Source organism: Ambystoma mexicanum, chromosome 7p (assembly GCF_040938575.1).
Source record: "Ambystoma mexicanum isolate Mex_15411 chromosome 7p, UKY_AmexF1_1, whole genome shotgun sequence".
Classification (NCBI taxonomy): Eukaryota; Metazoa; Chordata; class Amphibia; order Caudata; family Ambystomatidae; genus Ambystoma; species Ambystoma mexicanum.
Window position 1 is genome coordinate 939,874,114 of NC_090939.1, and position 25,293 is coordinate 939,899,406.

The following is a 25,293-nucleotide window of genomic DNA, read 5'->3' on the forward strand; positions in this document are numbered from 1 at the left end:
AGTTACAAAAGAGCACAGGCGGAGGGGTATCTTCACTCTTGCCAGCTCACAGGACTGCTGTAACTTGTGTACTTTGCAAGGAGTTGGATTTCAGGAGTGCTCTCAAACTCCTGAGTGGCACAAAGCCAGTAAACAAATCCCTTTTTGTTTATATGGCAGAGAACACAGAGAAAACAATCCGTACTTTTGCGTATGCATGCCATAAGTGTTGCCAGATGCCATGCTAACCTGATATTCTGCTTCCCAACACCCCTGCCCTCTCTGGCGATAAGCAAAGAGAAGAACAGCAATTAGAAGTCACAGGGTGGGGGGTAAAGGAATGGGTCTCAGATCTACAGAGGTTTTCAAGGGTTAGCATTTCACTTTCATCATTTTCTTCAAGATAGATTTCTAGCATTTATTTTGGTTCCAATGAGGATGTGTCTGTTTAACCTGGCTGAAAAGGAATAGTGAAAAGTTGGGTGGGAAACTTGCAGGTAGCTCACAGAGTCCAGGAGAGGGTAACACAGTGAAGAAGCTGAGTTGGCGTAATTCACTTACCTGGTGATTTCATATATGTGTGTGACCTGTATGTCAATCATCTTGTTTGCCTTGGCTGTAGTAGCCATGACCATATCCTAATTCAGAGCCTTGGTTTGATCAGTAGATGCTACTATGAAACGTGCGTCTCAAAGGGTGTTTAAACCTGCAAGCACCGCACTCCATCAGCAACAGAATCTGTCACTGCAAATCCATTCCTCTCATGGCAGTGTAACCAAAATCTATTTTTATAATCTGGTAAACTAAAACAGGCACTTCAATCAAGCACGATTGTATCTTTACAAATTGGTCATTCTCTGGAGTCCACTGTAAGGGATCTACTGTGTTCAGTCGGGTGTACATTTGGAGGGCTTTGACTATCTCAGCATAACCCAGGATCCACTTCTGGCAATAACCTACTATCCCTAGGAATACCCCCCTCTGTGTAATCATCTTTGGTTTTGGATTTTTATAAATGGCTCCTTTTCAGGAAGTGAACCCTTTGCGCACCCAACTGCAATTTCAGTTTAGAAGCTTTATGTCCTTTTATTTACAAAGTGGTTACTAAACTTGAGTATCCTGTTTACAGGCTTCAAATGAGGGAGACACTGTCAACTGATCGTCCACATACTGAGCAAACACCGACTTCCTAGGTAATTTTATATATCTAAATCCTTTTTCAGCGTTTGCAAGAAGAGAGCAGGTGACTCTGTATACCCATGGGGTAATCTTGTCCATGTATATTGGAAACCTTTATGTGAAAAGGCAAACACATGCTGACTATCCTTGGGTATTGGCACAGAAAAGAAAGCTGATAATAGATCTACCACAGTCAAATTAGTGGGTTTTGGATGGATACAGGAAAGGATGCTGGCAGAGTTTGTCACTACCCAGAATGATAAAAGCCAAATCAAAAGGTGATGGCTAGAAAGTTTAGAATTATTCTTAACCACAGGCAACCCTCCAGACCATCATTTTCCAGCCTGCCAAGCCACTACATAAGCGGAAAGAACCTATGGAAATCCGGCTTTGTTCCACCCGAAAACAGGGAGTCCAGCCTGAACTGCTAGGTCACATCCCTTCTGCACGAGACCACATCTGCACGAGACCACAAGCTTCCCCAGACATGTTTCAGCCTCATTGGGCGTCATCAGTGAGGAGTAGCTTGGGTCTTTAGTCCCAGCAGGCTTAGCATCCACAGCTGACCCTCCCCGTCCAACTCAGGGTGACAAAAGCAAAACCGAAAGTTGATGGCTGGGAGGTTTAGTATTAATCTTAACTACGGGCACAGCTCTGGGCAACCCTCCAGACCATCATTTTTCAGCCTGCCAATCCACTATAGAGATCATATGCAAATCAGGCTTGGTTCCACCTTAAAGGGGACAGTCCAGCCCAAAAATCTAGGTTACATCCCTTCTGCACAAGACCACAAGCATCCCCAGACATATTTCAACCTCATTAGGCCTCATGACTGAGGAGTAGCTTGGATCTCTAAGCCCAGCAGGCTCGGCACCCACGTCTGGGCATTCCTGTCCCACTCTGCGTGACAAAAGCCAAACCAAAAGGCTATGGCTGGAAGGTTTAGAAGTAATCTTAACCACAAGCACAGCTCTGCGCAACCCTCCAGACCCTTGTTTTTCAGTCTGCCAAGCCACTACAAAAGGGGAAAGACCAAATGCAAATCAGGCCTGGTCCCACCCAAAAAGGGGCAGTACAGCCCGCACTGCTAGGTCACATTCCTTCTGCACAAGACCACAAGCATCCCCAGACATGTGTCAGCCTCATTGGGCATCATCGGTGAGTAGCAGCTTGGGTCTCTAGGCCCAGCAGGTTCAGGGCCCACGCCTGGATTTACCCATCCCACTCGGGATGACAAAAGCAAAACCAAAAGGTGATGACTGGATGGTTTAGAATTAATCTTAGCCCCGGCACAGCTCTGGGCAACCATCCAGACCATCGTTTTCAGCCTGCCAAGCCACTACAGAAGTGGAAGGGGCATATGCAAATCAGGCTTGGCCCCACCCTAAAAGGGGAGCCCAGCCGAACTACCAGGTCACATCCCTCCTGCACAAGACCCCAAACATCCCCAGACATGTTTCAGCTCATTGGGTGTCATTAGTGAGGAATAGCTTGGGTCTCTAGGCCCAGCAGGCTACCCAGGATGATGACATCAGCACTGCGCTAAGAGCCCTTAAATCATGAACAAATTGATAAGTTGATTTTCTGGGTTTTTGTACTGGCAAAATTGGAATGTTGCATGGGCTACTGGTGTAGTTCCTTGCCTTAAGAGGCAGAAGTGGTGCTAGATTTAGCCTCAGGCTTCAAAGGGTATTGAGGAATACATGGTAGTTTCTTGAAAGGAGCTATTTTAAACTGTACAGGTTCAGCCGTATGTATATATCTCACCTCATTATCATACATGGACAATAACAAAGAATTAGGTCTAGAGTCAATCAATCCCTTCAAATTATTTTCCCACTCTTTCTTTTAGCTTTCCAGTTGACCTCCTTTCTCTTTTCAGAGTGTTGCAAAGGTTGCCCCCGCATTTGCAGACAGGACACTCAAAAACACTCTGTCGGGGGTGAGGAATATGTGACACAGCTAAGATAACACAGCAGATCTCTAGCTAACAATTTTACTGGTGCAGTTGGGCTCATACAAACTACGTGTTGGTCAGGATTAGGTCCTAGTGTAACAGTGAGGGGCTCAGTAACCAGGTCCAACCAGTTTTCTGCAGAGATAGGGCTATCTGGGAGGCATTAATCATTGAGACTGATCTGTTAGCCCCAGTAGCTACCAAACAGGAAACAGCGTTCCCCTCTACCTGACAATGGACATATGGGTCTTCTTGCTCTACCAGAATCAAATTGGCTTCCAGGGTCCCTCCCTCTTCTGATTGTCAGAAAGTATCTTGATTCATCAAGGTAGCTTTAGGTTCCCCAAGAACAAATAGGTTTACATTTGAATTGGGAAGAGGACCTCTGAGCACAACGCCACCTCTGTCATTCTGTCTCTCTGAGTGTCTGCCTTCCCAATGTGTGCTACAGCATAATTAAACTATGCAGGCTGTGCAGATACTACTTCCTGATTGGTTCCTTGCCTGGCGTGCGCCTCTAGGAGGTTGTTTTTTTCACGGTGCTGCTGTTTCCCCCTAACAGGATGCGACGAAGTTTGGGTCCAACACCGAGCCAGTCATTGTTAAAGGTTTCTCCCGCACCCTAGTTCTTGCATACCCAATAAAGGTCTTGGGGCCTCATTGCGACCCAGGCGGTAAGGGGTTTACGGCAGCGTAAACAGCGCCGACCCTTACCGCCTGATTCCGAGGTCCCTTAGCGCCATGGAGGATTTAACACCTGCTTTTAGCAGGTGTTAAAATCCATGGCGCTAAGGGACCATGTTGTTAATTACGCCACCGTAATTTACGGCGGCGTAATTAACGCCTTCCCCACTCCCATTATGCCCTATGGGGCAAAAATGGGAATGGGGAAGGGTAAATGAGTTAATGGGGACTTACCGCCCCGCCAACCTCGGAATGGGGCGGTAAGTCCGCCAACCACCATGGCGTAAACGTAGTTTATGCCATGGTGGTAAAGGTACGACCCAGGCGGTAACTTACCGTCTGGGTCGTAATGAGGCCCTTGGTCTCTAGGGGGGATGTTGACTTGAGTCTTTCTCTGTGGGTCCCCTATCTCCTAAGAGGGAGTCACCTCCAGAGGGATCCCACTTACCCTATCCCCTAGGGGGGGTTAAGTATATCAGGCTCACCTCCCTAATCCCAAATAGGGGGACTCCCCCTTGGGGATATGTGGCAAACTCCTTGGATTCATAACATACCGTCACTGTTTGCTTTAAGCCCTCCTCTATCCGGCCTACACTCTTGGTTAAGAATCCTTTTTGCCAAATCCACTTTGGAGTAAACTCTTACTCCTAAAATTACTTCCAGGATGATAGGGGAGCAGATTTCCTTGCCATCTTCCTTGCAAGATGGCTGAAGCAGATCCAGAAAATTAGGGAAGCCAGTACCGTTGATTAGCTCCTCTGGGAGTCCGGGGTGTTCGCTGCTTTAGTGGAATTGAATCCCCCACCCAACCTTCCATTGTCATTGGCACTTTGGGGTAAATCTCAACAACCTCAAGTACGCATGTGCTTGTTAAGGCTTCTATTAAGCTTAGGGCACTAGAGTAAACGAGGTCTGCCCGTAAAACACTGTGTTTACTGGCCAAGTCAATTAAAGTGTGAGATAGGTTTGGTTGACTTTAACCTATCCTTGGGCCTGGAAGGATATACTCTTCCATACAAAGAAATCAATTACCTTAGGGTTCTGGTTCTCGCTCCTCCCATTGTCCCCACTTGTTTGCATCAAACCACTCAATTTCCATAGTTTCATCCTGTTGTTTTTTTGGACAAACCCAAGCCAAATGTCCTTTTTGGATGCATGAAAAAACAGGATGGTTGGACGGGTGGAATGTTTTTTTCCCCTACTTCCACTGGCATCTGTTACTCCAGGAGGTTTAATATAATGGGCAGAGAAGCAGGCTTTCTTATGACCTCATCCCTATGCTTCAGGGGAAGGGGTGGCGGAATTGCTCAGAGTTGTAAGGGCAGGGTCTCTTTAGCAAATGCTTTAGTCTGTCAGGAGACCCAGGAGGGTTCTGAAGCCTTCAGTATATGTTGTTTAAGAAACTGTAAAGCTTCCGAGTGTGCTTGAGCAATTTGCGAGTTAGCTGGTAGCTTTTCAAAACTGCTTTCTGTAGAGGGGGTAATAGCGAGTTTGCAAACTGCTAAAGTGCCAAAGTTGGGTAGCGTCTCTTTCCCCAACCACTGACTTCTGAGATTCTGAATCGGGCCCACCAATTCTGTGGGGGTTTCATTGAGGAATAAATGGGTCGCTCATAATTATTATTGGAAAAAGGCCTCTGTCTGACCCACCCACTTAAGAGGGACTTCTTAAATGAGGAAGTAGTCATTTTTAATTTTGAAAGACCCTTCTGTAAGACTCCTGCAAAGGATTCAGCAGTAGGAAAAAAATGTTGGGTTCCAGAGATCCAAACTCTCCCTCGCCTTCTGAGCTGTTAGGTAACCTACTGGTAAGGGACGCGGCTGTTGAGTCTCGTAATAGCGTCATAGACTTCTTTGGGAGGGTTGAAGAGGGTTGTATGCCCCACTGGCCTATAGGAGGTCATTGATCTATACGCATTGACATCGCGGTCTCCGTGCGAGGAGGACTCTGTATTGGGTCATGCACATCAAATTTTTGACATCACTTGTGGTAAGTCAGAATTAGGAGATGGACATGAAGGCATGATTTTTAGAAGTGTTATTCTCTCAGAAAACACCTAAACTTTCTGTAACTCTGTGATACTAAGCCCTACTCTATACAAATGAAGATGAAAAGGGGTGCTCGTCAGGTTGTCAAGAAGGCTAAACACAAATGAAGTCCACTGTCCAGAATTCCTCTTCTAACTTACTTTGCCTTGCTGAAGCTCAAAAGAAATACAACACAACCAAACATACTTTTTTACGCCTTGCCCAAGGGAAAGGGATGGCTGGTGTCTTCTGACTCCCACCCTTGTGACCCTTTAACATAAGCCCCTTGCCTATGTTCGCAGTCCGAAACATATAGTGTGTATACAGGTGAAGTGCCCTCTGATGTTTCCATCCGGGTCTTTCTATTTTGTCTTGAAACTGGTGTTTCTCCAAGTCCTTTTCCCTATGGGGAGACTTTTGTATTTCCCTTTACAGAGTCGGTAGTGCTTTCAATCTTTTCCTTCCACTCTATGGAGTTTCTCTTGCTTATTTTCCACTCTGGGCTCCTAGGTTCTTTCCCCACACAAGGGTTTATCTCTGTCTTTTCCTACTGTGGGCCAATTCGTTCTTTCAATTAGAAAAATATAAGCTGTTGTGACCAACAGGCGATCCCAAAAACAAAATTCTATCTGTTTAATAAAATCAGTTTACTCCAAACAGTAATATAATATGATATTTTATTTAAATTGTGCCCATACACAAGTGTTTCAGGGCGCGACGAGTCAAGGTAGGGGTACAAGGGAGGACAAAAACAACGATCTTACTAGGCCCAGTGACATTGGGAACGTGCAAGTGCAGGGGACAGCGAAGGGGGAAAGTGCACGGGACAGGGGAGGAGTGGAAAGTGCTGAACACGTGATCAAAACAACTACAGGTAGTGCGGCCAGCAGGTGGCAAGTGCAAGAATAAGGCGCAGACAACGGGTGTCTAATAAGTGCAGGAAGGGGAGTGTAGGGTGGTAGATACAGACCAATTGCAAGGGTTGCCAGGAGGCAGTGCGGGTATGCGGCTGGGTGGGCAAGGATCTGGACCTGAAATCAGAGGGTAGACAGGTGCCCAGTGCCGAAACAGTCAGAGATCAGCAGGGGAGAGGAAGAGAGAAGGCAGAAGCAAAGAGGAAGGTCTTGAGCTTCCGGAACTGAAGATCGTTCTCCTCAAGTTTCACAGAGTAGGGAGGCTGTTCCAGAGGGAGGCCCCATCCGAAGAAAGAGATCTACCACCAACTCTTGCTTGGAGAAGCGACTGACCTTGAGGGAGTTGGAGTAGCGAAGAGCTCGAGTAGGAATGTATTTCCGAAGAGAGAGTTGAAGGTATTGCGAATACAGGCCCCAGAAGGCCTTGTGGACAATGCAAAAGGTCTTGAACTTAATCCCTGTAGCCACTGGAAGCCAGTGAAGAGATTTTCATGAAAACTATTTTTAATCACAATGATTTCATGTGTTAGTAAGCAATTTTTGTATATCATCAAACAAATAATATAATAATCCTTTCACAATGTGGCATATCTCTAATCAAATGTACAATTAAATCTGCTTCACATGTACAAACAGCCTGGTTATTCAAACATAATGTCATTAGATAATTGACTTTCCATCTTGCCAGCGCGTTTCGGATATCCTTCTTCAAGGGCTTTACGGCTGTCCCTTTGTTTATTAGTATTAATAGTTTCTTCAACTGACAACTTTGAACTGTGATCATTCTTCTTGGACCACTGCAAGTTGTGGCAAAACATTGTAGCCAGGAAGGACATTGATGCTATTTTGGTAAAGTGGAAAAACTTATCACCAAGAAGAGAGCTTTTCTGTTATTGGAACTTTTGTTAACACAACTTTACTTTGACATTGAAGACATCAAGAACTGAAATAAGACTGTATTACATACATGGATGTCCTTGTTTCTTTTTGTTGAACATTGGAGCTGAATTTGCCTTGAATCCTGAGGAAGAGCGCTCCCCGGTTACTAAGATGTTATCAAGAAACTGTGAATAGCCTTGTTGATGTTTTTTGAATTGCCTTATATTTTCTTTGTGTATTTGATGTTTAAGTGTGAGGGCCAGACTGTATTAGAGAATTTCCCTTTCGTTTTGATAGGCAGGGAAATGCTTGTCAGAGTAGGGATAGTGAGGCATTTACTAACGTTGATAATTTAATAAAATGGTATATTTTGAGCAATCATCCAAAAGTTGTCCACCTCACATTGCTGACCCCTCAAACCTCCCAGCTTCAACATATGAACCACCACCCTACTGAGGGTCTAGTTCATCATCTAGGTGAAAGTACTAGCTGAGGCCACCTGCATCTCTATGCTGGGAGCCTGGCTTGTGCTGGATGTCCATTTCTAATCCCTGTAGCGATATGGGCCAAGGCAAAAGCTTAAGGTTCTCCCCTTGCATAGACCTTAACCATTGAAGAGGCCGGTGGTCTGTTTGGATAGTAAAGTAGGACCCAAAGATGTAGGGTTTCAGCTTTTTTACTGCCCACACAACCGCGTAAGCCTCTTTTTCAACAATGGCCCAGTTCCTTTCCCTTTTTGTCAACCGCCTGCTAATGTAGGTGACAGGTTGCTCTACCCCTTGAGAGGTCAGCTGCACTGACACTGCACCAACCCCAAAATCACAGGCGTCTGTCAAGAAAATGAACTCCTGACCATAGTCTGCCACTTTCAGAACTGTGGCCCTGCAAACTCCATCCTTTAAATCCTGAAAAGAGGTTTGACAGGCTGGGGTCCAAGTTACCCTTTTGGCTTACATCATTCAGGGGCATGGCATTGGTCCCATACCCCTTGATGAACAACTGGTAGTACCCAGTGGGACCTAGAAAGGCTCTCACCTGTGTCTGTGTGGTAGAGATGCCCCAATCCTTCACAGCCTGTACATTCACTTCGAGAGGTTGTTTCTTACCTCCACCGACCAGGTGGCCTAGGTAAGTCAGTGTGCCCTGCGCTATCTGGCACTTTATGGCCTTGATAGTCAGACCTGCGTTCTGCAGCACCTGAAGAACCTGTTTCAGATGGGATAAGTGATCTTCCCAGGTGTGGCTGAATAGCACAATGCTGTCTAAATAGGCGAAACTGAAGTTTTCTAGTCCAGACAAAACCTGGTTTACCATCCTCTGAAAAGTGGCAGGGACATTCTTCAATCCAAAGGGCATCACAGTGAACTGATAATTGCATTCTGGGTTCAGTATGCTGACCTCTCTCTTGCTCTGTCTCTCCAGCCAACCTGCCAGTACCCTGCCATGAGGTCAAAGGTACTCATGTACTTGGCAGCACCAAGCTTGCCAATGAGTTTGTCTGCCTGGAGAATGGGGTGAGCATCTTTCTTTGTGACATAATTGAGCCCCATGTAGTCCACACAAAAACAGACTTCAGTGTTCCCACCACTGGTCTTTTTTGGCTAGCCCAAGGGATGGCTCTATCACTCCTAGGGACAGCATCTTGGAAACATCTTCCTTGATGGTGTCCCTAACCTTATCAGCATGCAGTGAATCCTGCTCTTCACCGGCTTACTGTCTCTAGTGTGACCAATCTGCTCGACCTGGAGTCAGTGAAAACAGACCGGCAAACTGTCCCAGTAAACAGTGCCACTCTGTCAGTTGCTGTTCTGACAGGTCCATTGCAAGGTTGACACCTTCAACTGACCCATTTGTGGCTTCAGTGTGCAGGAGGTCTGAGAGGGGATCGGTCTCCTCCTCAGTCTCTTCATCTGTCACTAACGCCATGACCAAGTCATCCCAGCTATAATAGGGTTTTAGGCAATTGACGTGAAAGACCCGGCACATCTGTCTAGAACTTTTCATGTTAATGAGATGATTTACCTCACTGCCTTTTCCAGCCCACAGTATGGCCCTGTCCACTTGTCCTGAAGGGCACTTGGTTTGGCAGGCTCCATAATCCACACCCACTGGCCTGGAGAATAAACTGTCACAGTGGCCTTCTGGTCGTGCCAGTGCTTCATTAACTCCTGACTGGCCTTTAGGTTTTTCAGCGACTGTTTCATGTACTTTGTCATTCTAGACAGGAGTCCAAGTACATAATCCACCACATCTTGGGTGCGGGATGAGGGGTTTTCCTCCCATCCCTCTATCACTAGACTGACGGGACCTCGTGCAGGCTGTCCAAACAGAAGCTCAAGGGGGCTAGACCCTACTCCATTCTGTGGCATATCCCTGTAGGCAAACTGAAGGCATGGCATGGGAATATCCAATTTTCTGCTCAGGTGTTCTTCCAAGCCACCTAACGTGCCTTTCAGGATCTTGTTAAACCACTCAACAAGCCCATTTGTTTGTGGATGGAAGGGTGTAGAGAACCGGTAGGTGACTTCACACTCTTCCCACACATCCTTCATATACGCTGATATGAGGTTTGATCCCCTGTCAGAAACGACTTCCTTGGGGAAACCAACACAGGAGAATATTCAAATCGGAGCCTTCACAACCACAGGGGCATTGATCCTCCTCAGTGGGACAGCCTCAGGGTACCTTGTGGCGTGGTCTACTACCACCAAGATGTATCTGTTCCCTGAGCTGGTTTGGGGGTCCAAAGGACCTACAGTGTCCATGCCTATTCTCTTGAAAGGACGCCCAACCATGTGTAGTGGAATTAAAGGGGCTTTGTGGCACCACCTGACTTGCGAGAAGCCTGACTAGTTGAGCAGGACCAGACAAATTCCTTAACTTTTAATTCCAAACTGGAGCCAGTACAAGTGCACAGATAGCCGGTCCTAACCCGTAGTCACTCTCAAGTGATGCTCTAAAGGAATTTGGTGAGCTAAATCCAAAAGCCCTCACCCTCAGAGTCTTTTGGCTCACTGTACAGGAGTCCATCCTCCCAGTACACTTTGAACAGTCCAAGGACCTTGCCCTTAGCCTGCTCCTCCGCCTGCTTCTGCAGGACCACCAGAGTGGGGCACTCTTTTGGGGCATTAAAGAAGTCAGTCTAAAGTCACTGTGTGCCCTGCTACCAAAGTAGGGTTCTCAGTGGCTACTGGCCCCTCTCTCACAGGAGTAGGCAACTCAACAGTCTGTGGAGCTGGACCATGGGCTATCGGCCACACCGGTCCCTCCAATAAGCCCTTTGGAAGCACTCCAGGTCCTATGGCCAACAGACATGGGAAAAGGATTGATTCTTTCACTGCTACACGGCGCTGGGTCATATCAACTCACCAACTGATGTCTACTATTGCCAAGGGGCACTTACTCTGTCCGTCAAACCCACATACCGTACAATGAGGTCCAGTAATATAGTGGCCGAGCTGCACCCACTGCTGTGCGACTGCAGTGAGGCTAGCCACAGTGTCTATGACCGCAGGAGTTTTGTATCCATTGATATACACATGTTCTAAGAACAGTTGAGTATTATTGGGAACTGGGATCTCTTCTGGAGACCTGGCACTGTTCCCACTCAGTGTAACCAATCCACATTCAGCCACTTCTTGGCCTAGTGGGAAGTCCTCCTCTAGGAGGCCCACACAAATGATGGCCTCCTCCATGAGTCCAACATTCACTACGGCTTGCTTGGGTAAGCCCTTACAAGCAGGACCCTCTTTCCTATGTCCCAGCTGCTTAAACACAAAACAACCTTTAGGTTGTGAGAATGTATGTGTCCCAGTGTTAGGCGTTCCTGCGCTCTGCTTTTTTGAGTGCACGGCTGAACTAGATTTGTAGGATTTCCTGTCATGCTTTTGGGGACCTGATTTCGAAGAGGAGTGGGTTGGTTTGACTTTTGTCCTTCCCTTCCTTGTTAACTTTCTTGTTCGAAGATTTCTCTTCTGGTTTGAGTGTGTTTGCCTGAGACTTTTACTTGAGTACTTACCAGTCGGCAGCCTTTGCAAACTCCCTTGGGTCTGTAATAGTCTTGTCCACAAGATGCTGGTCTAGGTCAACCTCACAATTCACAGGTCGTGCCACACTCTGGCCCGGCATAGATTACCATGCTTGCGCAATACACACGAACATGCTGCTTCAGGGGTACGCGGCACACTGCACTAGGAAAAAGATATAAATATGTGTTTTAATGCATTATACAGCACACTTTCTGAGGAAAATTGGCTAAAAGGCCAGAACGTATTCAGTTGTTTTGTAGGGTAACACCAATCCAAAAATCCAATAAATGCAAGTCACCAACAGTGCACAGGAACATGAATGCTTTCATTAATATAATGCTTTGCTATTAAAAGTGCCAGGCCACGCCCGCTGCACCAAAATACCTCTCTAGCCACTAATACCACATATCATGCTTGCTTAGCCAGGACATGGATGACCATTAAGATTTATCGCTCAATACCCATCCCACCCTAACCCCCCCCCCACACACACATCCCCTCTCCCTCCCACTGCATGCCCAAACCCTCAAAAACATCTTCTCTGCCCAGAATTACCTCGACGACCCTTGTCCTTGTCCCAGTGCCTACGTCGGAGGCTCCTTGCCTCAAAGGTAAGAACTGGGATGAGGAAGAGGGGGACTAGGAGTAATGAAGATTACAGGTAACTATGCCAGGCATTACCACCACGTCTCTATACCGCATCCCAGTACTTGTGTATGAGGAAAAGTGCCTCATACACAATTATTGGGATGAGGAAGAATAGGGCTCTGAGTAATGAAGATTACCAATAAGTAACCAACGGATTAAACACAAGAAGTGGCGCAACACCATTGAGCTGACTGGGCTTCATCCCTCTCCTCCAACCCCCCACTGAAATTTTGGGCTATGTTGACACGACCTGGCTGACCTACAGAGCCGTTGCCGGATAGGACACAGATGTTAAACGGCACCTGGGTTTCGCTGTTAACAAAGGCCTGGCAATTACTAACATAAAGCATTTCACTGTTTGTACCTGCATTCAAATGCATAATTCTTTAGCCAATTAAAATCTTGATGTGGATTTAGTACTTGCATACCAGAGAAGTGATTGGAAGGGTAGAGAAGGGACAGGAGACTTCTTATTCTCACAGCAGTCCATAAGTGGGTGCTTTCTGACTTTAAGGAGAGAGTTAAGTGCTTGTAACATTGAAGCTGCACTAGAATAGTCTCATTAGAATGCATAAAGAAGTTAGATCCCCCAACATGAATAAGTGTGCCCCTCCCCCACCGCCCGTGAAGTTAGCACCTCTCCCAACATTTTAAGGGTTAGCACCCCCCCTGTGAAATTTAGTTTTTGTTGCGCCCCTGAACACAAGCACACACACACCCATCTGCCCATACATTTAAGTGTGTACCCTTTCACCATACAGGCACACCCAGGCAGCCACCCATACATTTTAGTGTGCACCCTTTCAGCATACACTCACATAGGCAGCCACCTATACATTTAAATGTGCACCCTTTCATCAAATACTCACACAGGCAGCCACCTATACATTTAAGTGTGCTCCCTTTCATCATTCAGGCCCATCCAGGCAAACACTCATAAGTGTGCACCCTTTCACCATACACTCAACACGCACACCCAGACACCCATAAATTTAATTGCGCACCCTTTCACCATACACTCACACACGCACACATCATGGGGCTGAGGGAAGGAGCTCTATTACTTCAAAAAGAAATGGTTTCTTTTTTAAATCACTCCGACTTTATAAAGAAATTCATTCCATTAAGTACGGAACCATAATGGAAATAATGTCTTTATGAAGGCAGAGTGACTTCAAAAAGAAAATATTTCTTTTTTTGAAGTCATAGAGCTCCACCCACCCCGTGACATGGAGGCTCCAGCCTAAAGGCTTCCGTGTCATGGGATAGGGGGAGCCCTCAGACTTCAAAAATAAATAGTTTCTTTTTATAGTCACTGTGCCTTCATAAAGACATTATTTCTGTTATACTGTAAGCAAAATAATTTATTTATGAAGGCAGAGTAACTTCAAAAAGAAAAGAACATGTAAATGTTCTTCTTTTTTTTTTTAAAGTCCAAGGGGACCCCCCAGTTACTCCAGTGCACACACAATCAAATTGTACATCCCTTTAAATGTGTCATCTTTGTTACCAGACACCCACCCGCTCAGATATTTCAACGACAAGTGTGTGAACGCTTTAAATGTCTGCCCATTTTTCTTTCCAAGCTCTCTGAAGCTCTTCAGATCCTGTTCTGGGTCATACAGAACTGCCTGAGAAGGGCCACCTTCACGGTCTCGTAAACAGGCTTTTCTTCAGGAGTTAACTGAAGGATTGCATCAGCAAGCGACTCATCAGGGCTGCACCCCACAGTGCCTTCTCCACCTCCTGTAGATGCAAAGCAAGCTTGAGCACTTAAAACCAGTCAATAATATCTTCCCCACTTCATAATCCTGCCCTAAATCTTTGGGGATGTGGTGCCGGGGCTTATCACGGACACCCTTGTTTGAGCCACTACTGCTGCTTTCAGTAGAGGTGGATCTGTTGGTCTCCCTCTTCTCTGCGAGTGCCAGCTTGGCAGCTCTATGGTGACCTTGTTCCTTTCTTTTTGTTCCTCCAGCGCAAGTCACCTCTCCTCCAACAGGAGCTTTCAAGATGCTACATCATTTAACCATCAGAACAATTACTGGGCCACTGAGAGGCTGTGCTGAGCCCTCTGACCTGCGGAATGCTGCACTAGCCCCTGACCTCACTAACACTCTGGAGTGTTGAGAAACCCCACTTGCCCCCTGGATGGATGGTTGGGGAGAAACACTGCCTTCCTTCAGGTACCCAGGGCCTACCCCGTCTCCTCCTTAGCCACTCTTGCTTCTACCCAAGCTTGTATGCTGGTCAGCAACTCAGGTTTATTAACCCTAGTGCTGTGGGGAAGTCCCCTCTCTTGACACAGGATGTGCAGGACATCCTTGCTCATGCATTTCACAGTCTCTATGTCAAGATCTATGACTATTTAACAAATACCTAGCAGTGTCTAAACGTTGCCTGCAAAAGTACCTTTATCGTTGGGTGACTAAGCAGTGAGCAAGGCTCCAACTAGGCCCGACCATCTGCCACCAAAGTGACAAATCAACTTCTGAGGTTCCAGTGGTGAATATTGTGTTTTAAACCATCAATCAGCCCCACACCTCTAATACACCAGAAGTGATCTGAACAGATTGGAATAACAAGCAAATTATAAACCTCCTTGTCCAATTTTGTTAACGTCGACGGAACAGCAGGCTTATCTCTGAAAGGTCGTCGACCGTTTGTTAGTTGGAACACAGCGAAAATATAACTATTATCCATTGATAAAAGAGAATGTCAAGTCAAGGTTGTATCAAAAATATCTACTTTATTTATATCACACCAGACAGTTAGAGCACACACTATGAAATACAACCCAGCCTGTAAAGGAATGCAGCAGACAGTTTCAAAGAAGGAAAAGGGATGCACTCTGGATACTGACAGTAGGGTAGGCAGTATGGTTTATAGCCAAAGCAGTTTAAAGTTGCTTGGCATCAGCACAAAGGGAGCAATGTGTCTTAATATGTCTCTATGGGCCTTCTGGGAAGGACCAAGGGGACAGAACTACAATTTACCTTTGCTGTAGGTGTTCTTGGTGCTTAACAAGGTCAAGTCAGCTTCAGGGTGCTTTGCCAGCTTCTGGGACAGAGTTCAAGATGGGAGTCAGCTGTGGGTATCAGGCAGTAAGACAGTTTGGCGAGCGTGCTGGACGAACGGCTGCAGGCTGGCCTACACAGTGGCTCGGATACAGGAATCATTGTCTCAGTGCTGATCGGTGGTTCTGAAGCACTGGTTGAGACGTCTCCGATGTCTTTAGTCGACTGCGGCTTGACATCGGTCAGCGTTGCAGTCGGTTGCAGATCGAGGAACTCGACTGGCTCTAAAATGTCCTTTTATTTTTTTTATTTTTATTGTAACATATAGTTTATTACAAACTTTTATTAAGGCAATCCCCACCCATTACTCTCATTCTTCACATTTGGTCACATTAATAATCATTATCAGTCAGTCATGCTGATTGGATTCGCAGATAAATTCAGCCTTGTTCAAGCGATTTCTTAAAATGTCCTTCAAGGCAGACGTCGGTAGATGCTCCTCGAGGCACTTCTCCCAGCTTCTTCAATGGGCGTGTGTCTTCCTTTAAGCTGAGCAGTGTGTTGCAGGCAGCTGCCTTGTCCTTGGTTGTAGATTCAGAGAACAGGAAGCTTGCTGCAGAGCCGAGCAGGCCATGCTGTGTGCTGGCTGGGTACTGGTTCTAGAGTGGCTAGAAGGTATTTTGAATTCTGCATCTCCCTCTGTTCCCTGGGAGTTTTTTAGGGGAGGGATCTTGCTTTCCGCTTTGGAAATCCTGGCCTTCCTTCACTGGTGAAAGATGTAAGGCGGACTGTACCTTCAGCCAGGGTCCAATGATGAGTTCTTCGTGCTACTCCTTCCAAAGTCTTCAGGTGATCTGCCAAAAGAGGGGCTCAGCACTCTTTTAAAGCTAAATGAGCCTCAGTGATTGGTGTAGGATAAGCCTACCTTAATGAACCAATCCTGCGGTCTCTACCAACAATCTCCTGTATGCATGAGGTCATAACCAGAAGGCTTTGCAACAGGAAAGTTAAAGAGAAGAAAACTCTGTCTCACCCATCTTCCTGTCTGTTGCTGATCAAAGAGTCTCTCTGGTTAATGGATCTCTGTGGTTCCTGATTAAAGTGGCAGGTCTCCCTTGCAGCGGCAGCGAGACCAGACTCTCTGGCTCCTGCAAACCACATTCTCGTACCCTCTGAATTGGGTCCCCATGCGGGGTGAATTACTGTAAACGCGCAGTCCCAAACATGACAGTTCACCATCATTGATACTGAGGGCGGGAGTTGGCTTCAGGTTGACACATTTACATATGAACGGTTGTTGGGTTTCCTGTCTCCATTGTTAACCTCTGCGGCCAGAACCCATATGGGCCTGTTTGAAGTACCCTCTAATTGATATGCTCATTGCTGCCACTGGCTGCAGGCCCCAACAAAAGAGCAGGGTGGATCCATAGAGCCTTTGTTAGTTAATCAAGCTGGCCATAGCAGGGAGAACTTTGGTCATCTCCCTTTCTGGAGATGACATGGTGTACTCCTGGCTGTCATAGCCCAACTAAATATGATAGGGCAGACTGTGCCTCTAGGCTGTTTTCACCCATGGGAACATGGTTCTATGCGTTTGTCATGGAGTGAGAATAGGAAAATGTGTGTGGATTATTCCCACACATTTTCCCGAGGTTGGTCTACCATCGTTCCATTTAATAAAAAATTTCAAAAAAGCCCAGGTGAGGGCACACTCACTGTGCGGATGATCGAATTCCTCACACCAGGGTTCTGTAGGCTACACTGGCCGGTAATGGCCTGGGCCCCAAGTTAGAGGCCCATACAAAGCTAGGGCTCTAACACCGAGACCCTGGTGCTGTTACCAGGCTGCTGCTGCCTGCAGAACGCAGAATTATTACTGTAAGCACCAGGTGCCATGGAAGGCGGGGCTCCACTCGGAGCCCCTCTTCCAATTCCATGGCACTGAAGCAGGAAGCCGTGCGGCCCGAGTGGAGGAGCCTCCGAGGTAAGGAGTGTTGGATTGAAGGGTGGGGGTGGTGTGGAGGAGCTGTATTGGGGGGCAGAAGACAGTGGAGGTGGGAAAATGGCAGCGCCGTGGGCGGGCAGGTACGTAGATCACGCAGGTTGTTCCGAACCCATGCGTGCATCAATAGATTCAGCCCCGGTTTGCAGCAACCTCATTGGCTCTTGCACGCTCTGAGGATGCTAATGATCATTAATATACCAACTGATTTACTTGGCACAGATGCAAATGGATCCACAGTGCCTGAGGAGTAGAGAGAGGTTCCAGAATGTCAAAGTTCTGATGTTCCTGGGGTTCCATGGTTCTAGGTGACTGGAGTTGAATAGTTCAAGGACTTCAGCTTTTAAATATCCATGAGCAGTCTATGCATGAAAGCTTGAGTGCAAGGCTTAAAACGGCTCAAGAGAATTGTCAAAACCAGGATGGAGCAGTAGAGAACTGCAGGACATCAATATCCCAGGATGCCAAATCCACATGTTCTTGTCATCTTCTTGTGATTCAGCAATGATGACAATACACATTGTCATGACATGTGCATGTCATCACAATGACATGCAGATGTCCATCTATGTCCAGTGACCAGTGTCTGTGTCCAGGAGGGGTGCCAGAAATGTCCCAATAATGTCTCTGATCTTCTTCCCTGATTATAAGTCCAGATTTCAGGGAATAAAGCAGGGCGAACCCCAAACCCAGCATTTAAGCATGACTGGGCACTGCTTACATAGCCCTTTCCAGGATGTTATAAAGTGAGATTATGAGCGACGTTAATTCATACAAAATATTCTAATATGGGAATACTGTTGGACACCAAGTGGCACTTTTGTATTAGAAATATAATCATGCCTCGTGTAGCTTTTTTATTCCTGTACAAGGTCTGTTTATGTACACAAGGTGGTGCTCAAGGATCAAGTCTGTAAAACGCATTTCTCAAAGCAAGTATTCACTACATTGTTAGTTTATATGTACACTTCCATGACAGTGTCCACAAGGCTGAATCAAACTGATGGATCTTTGTGGAGGGGACCACTTGATTTCTGGTTCCATAGAAGACGCTAATGCAGTCATATATTTGATCATGTTCAAATATTGTGTACAGTAATGGACTCTTTCATTAAACCTTTATTACATAGTCCATATGCAATTCATATTGCACTGTTATTAGTGTAATTCTCATTCTACTTGCTCCTATTTACGTGCCCAATGTGTTATTGTTAACTTGTTATTACATTTTTCGCAATGTACGAAATTACTTTTGTCTTGGATTATCCTTACCATTACGGAGTGTTACCGGTTGGCGGGTAAAGACCCTCCTAAAGGGTTGAGAGCTCATTCCACTAGAGGCGTGGCTAATTCCAGCGCCCTCCAGCGGGGTGTTCCTACTAGGAATATTTGTGATGCTGCTACTTGGGCTTCAATCCATACATTTGTAAAACATTATTCTCTGGATACTATCCATGGTCAGGATATGGCCTTTGGGAAGGCGGTTCTTTATTCCGCAGTCTAATCGGGTATTCTAAATTATTTTCCGTCCTCCATTTACTGGTACTGCTTTGGGAGTCTGTCAAAGATGTGGAATGCGTTGGAGGACACAATCCATCCAAAGAACAAGTTACTTACCAACTGGTAACGTTCTTTCGACTGGATGTTCCTCCATCGCATTCCACATTGCCCTCCCAGCCTGCCCCTCAGGAGAATTTCTTATGCGATTGCAGCTTCCGTTTCTGCAAGGCTAAGTGCAGTCCAGCAGGCATCAGAATGGTGTCACACGTTCTGGGGGAAAAAACTTAAACTCAGGCTACGGGCGCTGTGCGTCCCATTTATATCATCCTGTGATGTCGTCCTCGTCGGAGGCCCTCAAGGGTCATGGACCCGACACCATCGACCTAGGACACCCTCTGCCGAAAAGGTTTCCTAAGTGCACAGCTGTGGGCATTACATGTCAAAGATGTGGAATGCGTTGGAGGAACATCCAGTCGAATGAACGTTACCAACTGGTAAGTAACTTTCCTTCTATATTTTTTGTGCCACCCAACCACTGTTTTATATTGTATTAAGTTATCTAAGCATGCAAATGTTCAATTTGCCAGCATAAATGAAAATGTGTTTCCTGTTGGACACAAACATAGAAAATGTACCATGGCGTCTGTGACAATGATCATTCCGCATTAGACATTTGGTGACAGCTCTGTTAGGAAGGTAGTGAGTATTTTTTGTTTTTCAAATATTCTTCAGGATCCACACCACGTGTCCCATTAGCACCTGCCAGGCCCACGCACATGAGGCGGCGACTCCTGCATCCAAGTAATGTGACTGGTAGACCCGGAATGCCAGGTAACTCCTGAATTTCTGCAGTATGTTCTCATCAAATTTGTGAGTTAGATTAGCTTTGCTGTAAGAATAAGATGATTTAACCATGAAGCTAATAATAATTGTATTACAGCAGTGAACATATTCCCACAAGACTTAGAATGTTGAAAGATGCTGCCTGTTATAGTGCAGTACAGCCAATGGTTAATTTTCTTTCAAGAAGTCTAGCCTGTGTTTGCTAGCTGAGACATTTTCATTAGCCGTACAGATGGTATTACAAAAAGCTCAATTATTTCGTTAAGTCAAGATCCCAGGATCATAACTTGTACAATTTTTCAGAGAATCCTCAAATGAAACTCTTTAAAAAAGAATTGTTAAACATCCAGACTGGGGTCCACGTCTAGTCCCCATTTCTCATTAACTTCGATGTTGGTGTTCATGGGTAAAGGTCTGCACACACATCCCTCGAAGTTGCCATGACAGAAGATGTCTGGGACCGTGGACACCATCTTAAGCTTTTCATTTTCTTCTGTCACAATAGGATGTCCCCAGAATACTCGACACTGATTAGTTTTCAGATGGGGAGAATGAGACATTCCAGTCACAGGGAGGAACTACTCCTCAAAAGAATGTGGATCTGTTTGATCTGTGTATTTGGAAGCGGATTTCATTCTTAGAAATCTCACTAGCCCCATTTTAAGTAGAGAAGATGTCGTCCAAGTTCTGGCATGATTGATAATGAAAAAGGCGAGGGAGCCCCACCCAACTTAGCTGCAGAGTCCCAGATAAAATAATACTATGAGGGGGGGTGTGCTTAGTTAAGGACGACCTCTAAACACATATATGGAGAATATAAAATGTCTGGATTTGTTTAATTGTGGTGTTCAATTGCTCTGTGCGTTTGCCTACTTCTGGATCCTTTATTTGTGCCATAGATGCCAATAAAATATATCATTACATTATACGTAGTTATGGTCTATTGACAGAATTTCTACTATTTGCACGGACGAAAGGTAAATCGTGCAGAATGTTCTGCATTATTTACAAGTATCCTCTTTGCCCGTGTGAATTGTGCAGAATGTGTGCTATTCGCAAGCACCTAGTGTAAAGAGCATATATTCTGCACAATTTGAACAGACCCTCTTGTCCTTGTAAATTGTGCTGAAAGTGTGCTATTTATCCTTCGTCCTTGTGAATAGTCACTACCTTATACATAATATGCATGTATGTGCCTCATTATACAAGCTTAGTTATATATAACCCTTATATCGGCCCTTCCCCATTCCCATTTTTGCCCCACAGGGCTCAATGCGACTGGGGAAGGCGCTAAGTACGGTACCGCAAATTGCGGTACCGTACTTAGCACCAAGGTCCCTTTGCGGGTCCCTACTTTAACGGCTGGTCTAGACCAGCCGTTCAGGTCGGGTCCCGCAAAGGGACCTCGTAGTAAGGCGCTGAGTGTTTAACGGCGCAGCCTTTTACGGTGCCGTTAACCACTTAGCGCCAGGGTCCTAATGAGGGCCACTGAGATGAGATTTGCCTTGTGCTAGGATTTTGTAAGACATTTATTTAAAGCCACCTGTCCCGCTTTACATTCCTTTTCCTACAAAATTCAGTCCAGCACCATCGGGGCATCTTCTCACTCAACTGCAAAGACTAGTAGAAATGTTGCTAACAGAACATTATCACCCTAGTGGTACAAGCTTGCGTTCCCAGAAGTCGGCTTCACCCTCCCGCTCCCTCTGCATTCCCCTTCTTTTTTAAACAATAAACGGAGCTAACCATCCTTGTCGCCCACTATCTTCCCGGTCTTCCAATCCTGGCCGAATCTCCCCTGACGCACCATGGCTGCCAACATTTTTTTTTTTTAAATATCCTTTTTTAGAGCCCACTTTTATTTCTTTTTATAGTCAACCAACTTTTTTTGTAGAATTGTTTTCTTCATGGTAAACTGGTTTATGCTACCTGTGCAAACCTGTTTACCAAAACAAAAATGCTGTGCCATTGTTGGGTCCTTATGTCTATCATGGCTGCTGCAGCGGGCTGTATCAGTGGTTCAAAGAGCCACCAGGCCATGTTATAGGCCCTTGCCGCATACAAGCCTGTTAGCTCGCTCTGGCGTGCCATGACCAGCCAGTACATGCAGCTGCAGCAGCCATTATCCTTTAATTAAATTCCCTGTGATTAATCTCTATGAAACTCTGTGCCCATACTCGAGAACAACACTAATAGTGCAATGAAAAATGTCCCTCACAGACACAGGCCACATGTAGACAGACACACATATAAAACACAGGGTGTTGTCCTCCTTGTGATACATGTGTCAAATAGTGTTGATTGATTTTTTTTAAGTAGTTCTTGAAAACCTGGCATGTGCTTATGAAATATGTTTATTTTTCCCCAATAGGAAATGGCCTGATCCCTCGTGCACCTTCATCTTCTATGAGGTTTATGCCCAAGCCTACCCAAGTAGTCACCGTTGAAAGAACCCAGCGGCTGAAAGAAAAAACAACATCAGCCCCTGAGCAGGAGACTGGTGAGCATAGCCCTGTAGATCTTGTGCATTTGATTGTTTAGTTCGCTGGTGTGTGTATAGACAAATTAAATCATAATGTGTATAGAGGTATCTATGTATTTATTTTTTATTTGTAGTTAATCAAAAAGATAGATTTTTACAAAAGTAGAAGGTGCAATCAATCAGTCACTAGACTGGTTATCAATTTCTAAAGATTCATAGCCCATACCGGTTCAGATTTAGAGTCTACGTGGGCGGGGAGTTCGGGGGAGAAGGGCAATCTCTCAATAAAACGAATGTGCAGATAGAAGGCTACAGGACTGGTAGGACTCTTGCTTGAATGCATCAGAGAGGACCAGAGTCAATGTCATTCTCCTATTCGCCCACTTCTGACATGTGTTTGCTGTTCAAGGTCAAATCAGTGTGACCTTGTACTCATAGTCATGAATCATCTTCCAGTAAATTTGAGCCGTAGATCTAAACACACCAAAGAATCTACAAATGTATACAAATACAGAAAGTGTCCTTTTCTGGACCAATGTCGAGGGTAAAGCATCTCTGCAGTATCCCAGACCTCACCTAATGAAAGTCTCGACGTTTTGATCATTTCATTAAAAACCTTGATGCACTATTTGCAATAAATATCTTTGTGGTTTTGATGTTCACAGCCTTAACATCATAGCATTTGTCTGTTGAGAGTGTCCAAAGTAAACTATAGGCACAACGTCTGCAACTTTCACCTCGTCCTACTGCTTAATGAACCATACAGAAAACATTACCCGCATCTAGGAGGTTGAGCCCGAACTCTGTGTTTTTGTAACTTCATCTTTTCACTTTATATAGCATTCTGGCCTGAGTGTTTGCCGAGCACCCTGACATTTTCAGTCGAAAAGACAATCCTGATTGCAGGATACCATGGTAATTACAGTGATGGGCTGGTGTGCACAGTGCCTATAGACAAGGCACATCTTAATTTAACTCAGTAATGAACACTGTCTCTATGCGTGTACAGCAGCAGTTATGCCGCAGGCACACGATCAACTCTTCTATGGATTATGCACAGTCCATTTTACAATCATTAAGCCCTCTACACTTGCAATGACAACTAACCAATGTGGGTCACAGTCTGCGGTGACTTACTTGAGACTGCTGATGCCGATTGTCATCACATGCCTTCTTCATGACTTTTCGGCTGCATTCATGATGGTTCTTTCTCTCAAACAGGAAGTTAGCCGGGGGCAAGGGAAAATCTGATCCCCAGCCTGGCACTCAATTTTGGAGTAGGAACAATATTACCCCTGCTATGTATGGCAGACATCTGATGGACCTTCTCAGAGGCCACTGGCTCCTTTCCACTGATATGCAGATGACACCCAGGTAGATCTGTGTGATGCATGTCTCTGATAGGAATCACCAATTTGCCACCATCTGAAGAGATCTATATGCCAGTCAATCATGTGAGAGCTTGCAAATGTTAAAAAGTATAGGTTTTACTGCCAAAATAGTGGTCCTGTGTTCCAGAAATCACTTACATGAAGAACAGAGATTGACATACGTGTGGGATTTTTTTAAGGAGTAGAACCCATTTCATCGACGCTTGGCATACTATTTGGGCACCAAAGTCTTACAGCAACTGAAAATAGTCAAACTCCCCTTACCCAACTATGAACACCCTGCTGCTGTTGACACCCTCATCAACTCCAGAATGGAATGTGGGAGCACCCTCTATGTGGACCATCCTGTCAACCACATGCAACAAGACCAATAGTTAAAAATGCTGAACGCTTCCAACTCAATCTTGGCCTGAAACAATTCCAACTTGATTTCACGTGGTTCCGAGAATTTAGGTTCAAAATCTTATGCCACTTGCACAAAAGCATCAACAATTTAGCGCATACTTTTATATGCACAGGTACCCCACAGTCGCTCTGCGCACCTGAAAGTCATCTCCCGGCAAGACCTCACTCGAAATGCATAAACTGGAGGGACAGACGTTTCCTTGATTTCATTCTCTCTGTCTTTGTGCATGGTTTTGCAGATCCTAGAGTTTGATGCAGGTTGTCCCACAGCACAAGGTTCAGCTGCACCTTCAAAACAAGCCTATTGTTCTGACTTGAGTGTCGTGTAGACCGATGAGTCCTCTGTCCCCAAGTGACGCACAGGGGAACTTAATAGAAACCCGCTGTGCGACCTTTGAGGCCACAGGTTAGAGATGTCTTCCCAGATCCACGGAGCCTCTGGAACACCGATGCTGCTGTCGAGAAGGAACGGGTTAAGTACCAGGCAATTACAACACAGTCAGATAAACAAAAGGATCTAAAATGTCTTACCTATCTGGTGTAAGGGTAACCCAGGTAACCTAGTAGAGAGGTTCGAGACTCAGTTGATGCGGCGGTCCCTGGAATGGTAGAACCGCAGGTTAGCGTGGATGAAGGGCTAGCCACCTGTAGGAGAGAGGGCTTGACTTGAATCCCAAGAAGGGAAAGGGCGTAGAAGTTCAGCAAGGTAACCAGGGATGATCCAAAGGCAAGTCGAGGTGTAGTCCAAAATCCGGCAACAGGTCAACAGTTCCAAGCAAAGGTACAAAAAGGGGTGTCCGAGGGAGTCCGAGGTAGAGTTCCGTGATCAAGATAGCAAGGAGCAAGTAGTAACGCCAAACAGGGTCTGAAGCCAGCTGAGAAGCAATGAGTGTTCTGTCTCTCAGACCTTTATACTGTGTGTCTGGGAGTCATGTGACGTCTCTGGATCATGTGACGTCCAACAGGGACACGTGACTCTGGATCACGTGACCGACGTGGTGACGTAACACCGCCCCTTCTGCTAAACGCTCTCCAAGGCAATTGCCAATGCAGAAAGGGTTGCAATCGAGCCCGTACACCAAAGCTGGTACGGGGTTTCCGGTTCTTTGGGTTAACCGAATCACCTGAGCCTGGAACCGTGGGAGGGGATGGTGAAGAAATGTGAGCAGTGTTCTGATGTGTAGTGAACTGGCGTGCAGAGGATCGTCTAACATAGCCCCCCCCCAACGGCCCACGACCCCGTGGGCAGGACGGATGATCCTTATGGAAGCGGGCCACCAGCCGAGGGGCATTCAGATCCAAGGCGGAAACCCATGAACGCTCCTCCGGGCCGTAACCCTTCCAATCCACCAGATATT

The 25,293-nt window shown here is 45.9% G+C and overlaps 1 protein-coding gene across 1 annotated transcript in view; it reads left to right on the top strand.

Annotated features, from left to right (window-relative positions):
• The window catches only part of ABI3BP (ABI family member 3 binding protein), a 1,926,231-nt gene that overhangs the window by 1,685,942 nt on the left and 214,996 nt on the right, over positions 1-25,293 (top strand). The window contains exons 35-36 of the mRNA XM_069637268.1: positions 19,547-19,645; positions 22,029-22,157. Of these exons, the coding sequence (XP_069493369.1) occupies positions 19,547-19,645; positions 22,029-22,157 (228 nt within the window). The remainder of the gene's footprint in view (positions 1-19,546; positions 19,646-22,028; positions 22,158-25,293) is intronic.